General features: G+C 51.3%; 1 protein-coding gene across 1 annotated transcript in view; it reads right to left on the bottom strand.

Annotated features, from left to right (window-relative positions):
• The window catches only part of Shisa5 (shisa family member 5), a 15,730-nt gene extending 7,993 nt beyond the window's left edge, over positions 1 to 7,737 (bottom strand). The window contains exons 1-2 of the mRNA XM_055629561.1: positions 7,569 to 7,737; positions 5,416 to 5,572 (exon numbers count right to left, since the gene is read on the bottom strand). Of these exons, the coding sequence (XP_055485536.1) occupies positions 5,416 to 5,572; positions 7,569 to 7,638 (227 nt within the window). The 5' untranslated portion in view covers positions 7,639 to 7,737. The remainder of the gene's footprint in view (positions 1 to 5,415; positions 5,573 to 7,568) is intronic.
• Positions 7,738 to 12,202: the final 4,465 nt, after the last annotated feature.

Below are 12,202 nucleotides of genomic sequence, written 5' to 3'. Positions count from 1 at the left end.
CCCCCCCCCCCCCCCCCCCCCCCGTCCAAGGCAGAGTGAAGACCTCGAAGGCAGTCCAGGTCTGTGGAAGCTGCATGGTCATCCCCTCGGCTTGGACTGCGCAGGCGGGAAGGTGCAGAGCACATGGCGGGCTTGTTTCTGCTTTAGAAAGCCAGAGAGCATTGTGAAGCTTTAGTGCCCCCTGGTGGTCGCAACACGCCAGTGCACATCTTCAATCTCAGCACTCCAGAGGCAGAGGCAGGCAGAGCTCTATGAGTTTGGGGCCAACCTGATCTACATAGAAAGTTCCAGGACAGTCAAGGCCCTATAGAGAGACCCTGGCCTCAAAAAAATCAAACTAAACAAATTCAGGAGCTCGCCAGGGAAGAGCACTTGCTGTTCTTCCAGAGAACACAGCCTTGGTTCCCAGGCCCCACATGGTGGCTCACAGCTGTTTAACTCCAGTTTCAGGGGGCCTGGCGCCCTCTTCTGGACTCTTTGGTCATTGTATGTAATGGTGCACACACATACATGCAGGCAAACACATACATGCTGGCAAAAAACACCCATGCACATAAAAATAAATAAATTTTAAATAAATAAAATAAAGTGGACACATCCGGCTCGGTGGCCCACGCCTGTAATCCCAGCACTCAGGAAGACAGAGGCAGGTGGATCTCTGTGAGTTCAAGGCCTGCCTGGTTTACCACTCGAGTTCAGGACAGCCAAGGCTACATGGAAAAACCCCATCTCAAAAACCCAAAAACCAAACAAACAAAAAAAAATTAAATTAAATTAAATTAAATAGATAGATAGATAGACAGACAGACAGACAGAGCGGACAGTGCCTAAGGACCAACATCCGAGGTCATCCTCCAGTCTCTATACTTGAGCTATACACACATAGGTGCTCACAGACAGACAGACAGACACACACACACACACACACACACACACACACATTTACGCTCATACACAAAGCAGGGCTGAAGGGATGGCTCAACATTGACTCTCTCCAGAAGACCTCAGCTGAATTCACACCACTCACATGGTGGCCCAACCATCTGTGACCACAGTCCTAGGGGACCTGCCCGCCTCTTCTGGCATCTGAGGGCACTCACTGCACGCCATACGGTGCAAACCCATACGGAGGCAAAACTCCCAACACACAAAATGAAAAAAAAAAAATCAAAATCATATAAAAGTTAGGATAATAGTTACCTTTGGGGGTAAAAGAGAAACAATGAGTGGGTTCAAAGAGCCTCTGGGTTTCTCTAAAGATTCTAATCTTCATCCAGTGACAGGCTACTGGGTTGTACATTTACTTCATACATAGTATATTCTCTAAAATATAACTGTTTAAAAAACAACAACCACAACTCAGCCCAGGCAATAGTGGCTTACACCTTTAATCCCAGCATTCCAAGACAGAGGCAGGTGGATCTCTTGAGCTTGAGGCCAACATGATCTACAGAGTGTGTTCCTGGACAGCCAGGGCTACACAGAGAGACCCTGTCTCTAAATAATAACAAAAACCTCAGTGAAAAGCGAGGCACGGTGGTGCACACCCTTCATCCCAGCACTCTGAGGCAGGGGCAAGTCCCAGACCTTGGTTGATCCAGCAAGTGTCAGGCCGGTGACAGTCACTCAGCAAGACTCTGTCTCCAACAAGCAAGCAAGCAAAGGGGGCAGCTCGGTGGCTTGGTGAGTGAAGGAGCTTGCTCCCAAGCCCGACAACTGAGTTCGAGCCCTGGAACAAGCCTGGGAGAAGGAAAGAGCAGAGCGCTCGCTGCCGCTGCCCTCTGACTTCCACAAATGAGCTGCGGCACCCACGTTGACCCGTGCGCGCACACACAGATAAACGCTTTTGAAAACCAAGAACCGTGCGACCTGAGCGCTTACAAGACAACAGTATCCAGACAGAGAGATGCAGATGAAAATGTGGGGGAGACGCGAGTCGTGGGCACTGTGTGGAGGGCACCACGTGTCTAGCTGGAGTGCCACAGGGGAAGGAAAAGGGGAAGGAATAGTGTTTCAGTAATGGCAGACAACTCCACAACTAGTGAGATACTCTAAACCTCAGATTTCAGAAGATCTGCAAACCTAGAGACATAAAAATAAGCCAGTTGGTGGTGGCACACACTTTTAATCCCAGCACTCGGGAGGCAGAGGCAGGTGGATCTCTGTGAGTTCAAAGCCAGCCTGGTCTACAGAGTGAGTTTCAGGACAGCCAAGGCTACATATAGAAACCCTCTCAAGAGAGGGAGAAATGTACAAGCCAGGCATGGTTGCACACATTTTTAATCCCACTACTCAGTTGGCAAAGGCAGGCAGATTACCACAAGTCAGAGGCTAGCCTGGTCTACATGAGTTCCAGGCCAGTCAGAAGCTACAGAGAGATCCTGTTTGAAAAGATATGTAAAAGAAGAATAAGATTTTGGCCAGTCATAAAGTTCAGTAGCGTGTCCAAGGCCTGTGTTGGCTTCTTAGCACCAAAAGAAAAATAATCCCTTGAACTCCCATTTCTTGAGAGATTAAAATGAAGCTTAAAGCGATTTTCAAGCTCATTATCTCAATGGAAATAACAGACACTGAAAGGCAGTGGAATGGGACTTTCTGTATGACAAGAGAAAAAAAGGCATCAACCTAAGTTGAATGCTATTTTAATTTTTTTTTATTTTGTATTTAGCATGCACACACATGCAAACAAACATGCAGAGGTCACAGGACAACTAACAGGAGTCAGTTCTCTCCTCCCACAATGTGAAGCCCAGGCCCTGGACTCAGGTTCTCAGGCTCGGTGGCAAGCACCAGGCCCACTGAGTCACCTCACAGGTATGTGTTAACTCCAGTTCCAAGGAACGAAATAACGCCTTCCTCTAACTTCCACAGACACCAGGTCTGATTGTGACGCACTTACACGCAGGCAAAACACTCAAACACAAAACTTAAAAGTAAGTAAAATATTATTTTAGAATGAGATAGGCATCATTTGCCACATTAAGAGGATAAAAATAGCTCATGGCCATCTCAGAAAACATCTCACAAAGTTCAAATCCCTTTATGATTAAAACTCTAGGCAAAGTCCAATGGCGAGGAATTTCCTCAGCATGAAACAGGATCCTTCCACAAAGCTAGCATCATACCCCCAAAGTGGAAACAAACTATGTGTGTGAAGTTGGACAGATGGCTCGGCAGTTACTCAGCGCTTGCTCCTCATGCAGAGGAGTGGATGGAGTTCGTTCCTAGAACCCACACGGCAGCCCAGAACTACCTGTAACTCCAGTTCCGGGGGATCTGACCCCTCTACTGGCCTCTGCAGGCTTTGCGCATACAGGCAGGCGAACACACTGTGGTGGTTTAAATAGTGCCACAGGGCATGGCGCTGTTAGGAGGTGTGGCCTTGATGGAGGAAGTGTGACTTGTTGGAGGAGGCGTCACTGTGGAGGCGGGCCTTGAGGTCTCCTATGCTCAAGTTACACCAGTGTGAAAGACAGTCTCCTCCTTGCCTGTGAATCAAGATGTAGAACTCTCGGCTCTTCCTCCAGCACCAGGTCTGCCTGGACACTGCCATGCTTCCCGCCATGATGATCACAGGCTAAAAACCTCTGAAACTATAAGTCAGACTGAGTGAAATGTTTTCCTTTGTGAGAGTTGCCTTAGTCACGGTGTCTCTTCACAGGAATGAAAGCCTAACTAAGACACACAAATACACATAAAACTTGAAGAAATTTAAAAGTCCAAAATAAGAGACTAACAGAAAGCTAAACAAAATGCCAAATATAATCTCATAAGTGAATATCTGCATTACCTTTACCAAGCCCTTTCCTTCTGAGGTGCTAGGGATGGAATCCAGTGTACTCCTGAGTTACTCTCTAGGTGATCTATTAATCCGAATGGAATAAATGCACCTGTTTTCTTCTGTAATTACTATAAGCTGAGAATAACGTGTGTACTCACAGTCCCAACTACTCGGTAATCGGAGATAGGTTGGTTGGTTGAAACCAACCTGAGCAACACAACAAGATCTTGTATCAACAGATGTGAAAAGAGACCTAGAAAGATCCCAGCACTCAGGAAGCAGAGGCAGGAGGATCGCTGTGAGTTCGGGGCCAGCCTGGTCTACAGTGCGAGTTCCAGGATAGCCAGGGCTACACAGAAAAATCCTGTCTTGAAAAATAAAACCAAAAAACAAAAGTCCTTTACAAAGTAATAAAAGTTGAGGCTGGAAAGATGGCTCAGCAGTTAAGAGTGCTGAACATTCTTCCAGTAGGACCAGGGTTCAATTCCCAGCACCCATGTGGCAGTTCTCAACTGTCTATAACTCCAAGATCTAACACCATCACACAGACATACGTGTGTGAAGCAGACAAAACACCAACGTATATATTTTAAAAAGTAATAAAAATTAACATAGTGAAAATATTTTAAAACATCATCTATAAGCCAAGCATGGTGACTGACACCTTCAGTTTCAGCGCTGAAGACGCAGAGGCAGGCGGATCTCTGAATGAGGCCAGCAAGGTTATATAGTGAGACATTCTCTCTCTCTCTAAAAAACACAGACAACTGTAAGATATAAAACCAGCCAACTCTTGGTGACCATGTGGCATCCAGGGGACCCGGCAGTCCCATGCACATCCCAAGAACTTCTTACAGATTCATGAAAAGCAGGAGGAGGGGTTACAAGGATGCCCACTGTGGCTGCCTATGAGGCCAACAACTTTGGACTCACTCAGAGAATGACACGGCTGTGACGTCTGCCTTAGGAGCACCGGATTGAGATCACAAAGTAAGGGCATTCGTTAGAGCACCCCCAAAAATGTACCCACAAAACAATACAGACCTTTTAAGAATACACCTCACACAGTGGGGTGCCCATAGGATGGGAGGGGAACGGAATGGCCATGGGAGACCGGAGAGGACACAGGCGGTATGCTCTGGACTTGCTGCCTGCCGTGAGCTAAGTATGGCCACTGCAATTCTCAGTCTGTGGCCGAGTACAAAGAAAACCACGATGTGACGAGGGCAGACACATCTTGGTCCTCGCCAGTGACAAAAGTCTGCCGGGAGGACACAGTCCATCGCTTTCTGGGCAACATCCACGCCCTGTACCTTGTAGAGCATACACATAACCACGGCACATACACAGTGTGGGGGTACCAGCATAACCAGCTGCCCGCCCTGAGGACCTGTGCGTTCAAGTGCAACGCCAGAGCCAGCTGAGCCCACTGACCTCAGCCCGAGGCTGAGTGAAACAGAAGCCTTGAGGGTGGGGAGGGGCGGAGTAGCTTTAGGCAGTCCAGTCTAGAAGACGGCTCCCCCACCACTATGGCTCACCGCACAGCCCACTGTCTTGAGAGGCCAGAGGGGCAAGGCACTCCCCAGGGACTGGATTGAGGTTCCTCACCCTCTTCCTCCCCTCCACACACCCACCTGGGCTCCGCCTCTGTACACAGCTCCCCGTTCCACTGGACTCTGTTCAGCACATCGGAGCAGCAATATTGGTTGGAACAGGAACCGCAGCAGAAATCAGGACAGGACCCCGGGATCAGGCTGTCTTCATCAAAAGACCTACATATCTCACCGTGGGCTGAAGCACAGAAACAAGCTCATTCCCCGGTGTCCCATAGGCCAGGGCTCCTCCATACCCCAGTCAATGCCAGTCATTTCCCCAGTGCAGCCACCAGGCAGAAGCTTCAGGCCGCCTCAGGGAACCACCTTTCTACCAAGCCTCTCCTCTGAGCCACAGCAAGGTACCCTCTGGCCCTTGGAAGTCTGTTGGTTTCCTGGTAGGAGAAGCACACCTGGGCGGCTGCAGGCACGGGGCTGTGTAATATTTAATCCTCATTACCTCCATAGCACCCTCAGCTGCCGGGCACAAGTGCAGGCAGGAGAGGCCCGACCCTCAGCCCCCACCAGCTGAGTCCTAACCAAGTCACAATGACAGTCTCCACACGAGAGTCCATAAAGCATGTACCCTAGGCTAGGCATGTAGCCAGTATTAGAAAACGTTTGTGCTCAGTGGCACCCGTGAAAGCCTGGGGCCATCACGAGGCTCTCAATCTAACAGCGAGCAGCATCCGTGCAAATCTCCACACACAAGGTCACGCTGAGAGATGTGGGGAAGGCCGCAGGGTCCCCGCAAGCTTCACAACGCTCCGGGAGGATGCCACACACCAAGTGCCCATCTGTCCTTAGGCGAGCGATGCTAGCAAACCTGGAGCCCACACACAAGAGAACTCCTCAAGGCTCATCAAGGCTCATCAGACTCCGTCTGCGGACAGTCCCTTAAGTGTCAGCAGCCCTGCTCAGAAGGCCCACACAAATCAGCAGAGCACGCACCCTGGAGCTGTCAGGAGAACAAGGCCCAAGGACAGAGGCACTGTGATACTCCAAGAAAAGATAACTTGGAGGTAAAGAGGGCTGCTCCCCCCTCCCCTCCCCCAAAATAGGGTCTCAGTGTGACCCTGGCTGTCCCGAAACTTGCTCTGTAGACCAAGCTGGACTCAAACTCAGAGATGCAGAGGGCCACCTTTTTATTGATGTTTTTGGTGGCACCAAGCAGAATCTTGCTCTGGACAAAACCATGGAATGGGTCTGTCTGGCCACTGCTGGCCGGGTTCAGCATGCTGACCACCTAAAATGCTTACCAGAACAGCCACAGGCCAGCTGTGACTGGGTCAGGCTGAACAGCCCACACCAGCGAGACTTTCCTTTCTTTCTTTTTAGGGCAGGGTCTCACTATGTAGCCCTGGCCTGCCTGGAAACTCACACCCTAGACCAGACTGGCCTTAAGCTCACAGGGCTCCTCCTGCCTCTGCAGTGCTGAGATTAAAGGCAAGTGCCATCTTGCGATGCCCACACCAGTGGTCTTTCATGCCCGGTCCCAGTCAGTAATGCTCTTCTCAACTCCAGACAAGGAACAGGGCTCTCCAGCCTGGAGACCCATCCTCCAATAGGCTCACTCCTGGGGTGGGCTGACTCTCCCATCTATTAACCCCACAAATCAGCCCTCAGGAAACACAGCCCTTGTCCTCCAGGAAGCCACCCATCCCAACAGAATCATTCATTAGCTTCCCGTGGCCGGGTAGGGCAGGGGGCTGCTCCAATATATACCCCGAACAGGCCCCCAGTCTGCCCTTCCAAGCCTGTGAGTCATCCCTCCGGTGTCTCCTCCCCACAAGAGGCCAGCCTTAGGGCCCAGCTTCTCCAGGAATCCAAGGGCTGTAGAGGCAGCGGTTGTGGGGCTCCCAGCCCGGAAGCATAACCTCTGCTGGAGGGGCCAGGCGGCCCCGAGGCCCTACCTGGAGCTAACCCCAGGCAGGGAATCCTGCTCCAGCCCCTGGAACAGGTAGGGCCTACACACCACGAAGGGCACAACAAGGGTGGCAGTGTCAGTTCAGGAGGGAAGGGGTGATAAGATGAAGTCAGTGATGGGGTTCGCAGACGCCCCCTCGGTTATCAGGGACTCAAGTCGAAGCACTCCGGGGCTGATGCTGCCTGGCTCTCCCAGAGACAGCTAGGGGAAGTGTCCGACCCGACCCGGTCCCTGGGCAGCGTACACCGCCCCCTCCTCCCAGGCTCACCACCGGGAGGCGGCGGCAGCAACAACAGCAGCAGCAACAGGGTCCACGGAGAGGACACCGGCGCACCCATGGCGGGACAGACCGACGACGAGCAGACCAGACGGACCAAACACAGGGCAGCGGTGCAGCCGCGACCTCAGCTCCTCCGCGCGGCCCTAGCCTCCTTGCCCCGCCCCGGCCGGTTCCCGGAACCCCCGCCTGAGTGAGGCGGAGGTGGGAGGGAGGGGAGGCGGTGGGAGGGAGGGGAAGTGGCCACCCCTCCCGGCCGGCCGCCGCTCTCCCGCCCTGGTCCCCGAACCTCTGAGACGGCTTTCCCGGGCGCTGGCGGCGGGCACTGGAGCACCCAGGTCGCTCACGGGCTACCTTTGCGGGGAGATCCCCTTGCGGCTGACTTAGGGGCTGGAGGAGGCTCTCCGCGGCGACGTTGCCCTAACACTTGAGCGCCAGCTGTGGGCAGCTGGTACACGCGTCCAGCTCTGCCTCAGGGGAGCTGCGATTTTCCCGCTGGCTCGGTGGATCCTCACACAGCTTCGCCTGAGGATCCTGTGAAGTGATGCGGGGGAGGGGGCGGGGATGCTCAACAAATTCAAATTCCGTCTAGCAGATTTCCAGGACCTCAGTCTGAGGACCGTAGGTTCCAGCGACCTTCGTCCCCCAGTGATCCAGACCCATCCTCCAGGCAGCTGCTCACTCTGGCCAGGGGTTTAATCCTGAGGGTAAGAACTAACAGTTCCCAGGGTACGTACAAGTCACCTCCTGACAGAGTTCAGACAGGCTGCCGTTCCCCTCAGTGTGGGACAAAGTTCCTAACAAGGCCAGGAAAGAGAGGTCTGGCGTCTTTGTACTGCACAAAGCTCCTGGTTTGCCTCATGAGCCTGCCAGCGGGCCACCTGAGCCAGCATGTAATCTGCGCTGTGCCTTCACACATTTCTCGCCTGAGACTGGGGCGTTGCTGTGGACAGTCTGGGAGGTCTCCAGCTTATCCAGCCTATAGGATTACAGGGAGCCAGGAAAGGAAGCAACACACCAGCCATACAAGCCCGGAAGGGAAAACTAGTTCCTTCTGGCCAAGAGGATGGAATCTCTAAACTGTGGAAGGATTACCTGTCAGCAAGACAGGACCACTCCCAGGAAGACAGGCTCACTCCAAGCTGTGCTGAAGGATAGGCAGGGTAATTATCCTTTTAATGAGATACTACACGTTTCCTTCCCAGAATTCCTGTCCTCCCACCCACCTGTCCCAGCACAGTTCCTACAAGCTGCCATGAGGTTCTCGAGTCTACTTTTCTCTCCCCCCCCCCTTTTTTTTTGTCCTTTTGAATGTTTGTCAAACCTAAGTTTGCTAATACTTTGGGCTTCCCCTAAAGCCCTGCTCTCTTCTATATGGCTGACCTCCGTGCTGGCTTAACCGAAATTCAACTTGTTGAATTCTTTCTCTTCACTCTTCTTCTTTAAGGGTCTCACTATGTAGACCTGGCTGGCCTCAAGTTGAGAGGTCTGTCTGCCTGCTGCTGCCTTCCCTAAAGGTGTGTGCCACCATACCCAGACAAGTTTTCCTTTAAATAATTTATTTTTATGTGCATTGGTGTTTTGACTGCACATATGTCTGTGTGAGGGTGTCAGATCATCTGGAACAGGAGTTACAGACAGTTGTGAACTGCCATGTGGGTGCTGGGAATTGAACCCAGGTTCTCTGGAAGAGCAGAGAGCAGCTAGTGCTCTTAACCACTGAGCCATCTCTCCAGCCCCAAGTTTTCCTTTTAAACTGTAATAAAACTGTCCTCTTTGAATAAACTTCGGCTTTGCTTGACCTTCCAACTTTTCCTACCTTTTAATTCTTAAATTGGTGAAGAAAATGAACCCACTCCTGCCTCACCAGCTCAATTAGAATGACTATCCCAGGGTGGAGAGGAGGCCCAGTGCTTAAGAGTACTAGTTGCTCTTGTGGAGGGGCTGAGTTGGTTCCCAGCACCATGTGGTGGCTCACACCCATCTGTGGCTCCAGGGCCAGGTGATCCCAGGTCCTCTTCAGGCTTCTGTGGTCACCAGGTTCACACGTGATACACATAAGTACACGAACGCAAACACACAAATCTAAGAAGCATTTACGAGTCGTAGATGGGAACTGGGGGGGGGGGGGGGCTGGCAAGCCAGAACAACACCCAGAGAGGCTCAGTAGGCCTGACAGGATAGAGGTGGCGAGTATAGGTGAAGGCCAGGATGAGGCCTGGAGTGCTGATTGCTAATTCGGCTACCTGAGGGTCCTTGTCTTTCTCATCCAGTATCTGGGCTTCCTTCATCCATTTTGGATGGCAGTCAGTCAGACATTCCTTCCTCATCCAGTGCACCTAAAGCAAGGGCTTTTGCTGCAGGCCCAGCCAATGAGCCGAACCCTCAGACACATCAGTGTGATAGGAGGCAGGGTTGGCCAGCTGGTCAGATGTCAGTAGGCTTGGAGATCGTTGAGGCTAGACCCCTCTTCATTCATCTTTGCACCCCACTTCCTCTGTCCCAGATAACACTAATTTTGAAGGAAGAGGAAATGTTAGCCTTGCTTCTTCACCCTTTGCTGCAAAAGGCTCTGTTAATACCCTTTGAAGAAAACAGCAAGAAGTTTCCTCGCCCAGGCCTCCATGATAAGGAGAAAATCCTGTTTCACAACCTCAGGGGACTTGCTAGAAGACAAATGTGATACGCCTGAAGCCATATTCAAAGGCTCAGTGGGTAAAGACACCGGAAGCCAAACCTAGCCTGACCACCTGCTCAGTCCCCACGTGGCAGAGTCAAGAACCAGCTCCCGTAAGCATCCACATGAACACCATGACACCTGTGGCCCCTGTCCCCATAAATGTAAAGAGGAAAGCTGTTAAAGGTGGGAGGGATAATTCCCCTCCATGAGTTACTTCTGAGCCCCCAAGCCCCTTCCAGGACACCGCTGTTTAAGGGTGCTCTGTGTGGAACGACATTTCTGGCTTCTCTTTTCCAATTCCAGCTAAACCTGCTTGCCCAGACATCTGACATTCTTACCCTTCCTCTTTGGGGAACCCCCCCCCAAAAACACACACACGCACACACAACCCTTACTCCTCTGCTTTCTTGACATCTAACTCAAAAAAGCAAAACTTTTTCTCACCCTCTTCCCCATTCTCCCCCTCCTGGCAGCTGCTAAGATTCCTCCACTTATCTTCTCAGCCCCTCCCCACCCTTTAAATCTAGGACAAAAGCTGGCAAAAAAAAGCTTTTGCATTCCCCACAGACAAGTCTCCTGTATACCTGGCTGGCGTCAAACTCAGAGATCTGCCTGTCTCTGCCTCCCGAGAGCTAGTATTAGAGGTGTGTGCTGCCACCACCTGGCCAATTATTTTATTCGTAATTACGTACGTGTATGCCTCCTGTGTGTGGGTGAGCTGGATTCACGGGCAGTGTGAAACATCGCGTGTGCTGGGAACCGGACTTGGGTCCCCTGAGAGAATAGAATGTGCTCTTCATCACTGAGCCATCTTTCCAGCTCAATAACTACTTTAGAATGGTAACACCTCGGGCTGCAACTCACCTGATAACAGTGAGGTACAGTGAAAGCCGGACACTCCTGTGGAGCGCGATGGCAATGACCCAGGGGGAAGAGGATGAAAGTGTGGGCACTTGCTGCAGTGATTTTTGTTTATTTGTGGTGCTGGGTTTCAATCCCAGGACTCACGCTAGACAAGTAAGTACTTCATTTTACACATCATTTTGGAGACAGCCAAGAATGGCTGAAATTTTAGAGGAGGGCATGTGAGAAGGAGTGCCCAGGAGTGGCCATTTCCTATATTCATGGGGACATCTGGGTCAGCAGCTTTAGCTAAGCGTAAGTTAACCTTGAGGTGGACAGTGCAGTTGTAAACAAATACAAACAAACAAACCAAAACAATGAAGTCTCAGGAAGCGCCCTTAACACTCCACTTTGAGATGAAAGACTCAAGAAAACCAGGCTTGGTTAAGAAATCGTGGGCCGGAGAGAGATGGCTTAGTGGGCTTAAGAGCACAGGCTGCTCTTTCCAGAGGACCTGGGTTTGATTCCCAGTACCCACTTGGTGGCTCACAATTATCTGTAACTCCAGTCCCAGAGAATCCAATGCCCTCTTCTGGCCTCGTGAGCACCAAGCATGCACATGATAGACAGACATACAGGCAGGCAGATACCCACACATAAGCTAAAAATAATTAAACTTTAAAAATTAAGAGATTGTGGAGTTTGAATAAGAATGGCGCCCATACACCCATACATTTGAATGCTTGGTCATGAGGGGAGTGGAACTATTTGAGAGGGATTAGGAGGCGTGGCCTTGCTGAAGGAGGTGTGGCACTAGGGGTTGGTTTCAAAGAGCTCGTTCTGAGCCCGGAGCCTCTCCCTTCCTTCTCTTTTGTGGATCCAGATGCAGAACTCTGAGCTACTTCTTCAGCACCATGTCTGCCTGCGTGGCGCCATAATTTCTGACATGGTGACAATGGACTGGACCTCTGAAGAATTGTGCTCATGGTGTCTCTCCACAGCAATAGACTGCTGACTAAGAAAGAGATTCTCCTGCCTCTGCCTCTAGAGTGCTGAGTTTAGAGATGTGTGCCACCACACCTGCTGTGTTTTTCACGGGGGG

This window comes from Psammomys obesus, unplaced genomic scaffold, assembly GCF_907164565.1.
Source record: "Psammomys obesus unplaced genomic scaffold, mPsaObe1.curated_primary_1811, whole genome shotgun sequence".
In the NCBI taxonomy this organism is placed as follows: domain Eukaryota; kingdom Metazoa; phylum Chordata; class Mammalia; order Rodentia; family Muridae; genus Psammomys; species Psammomys obesus.
The sequence above is the reverse complement of the archived record's forward strand: the minus strand, read 5'-3'. Positions and strand labels throughout refer to the sequence as shown.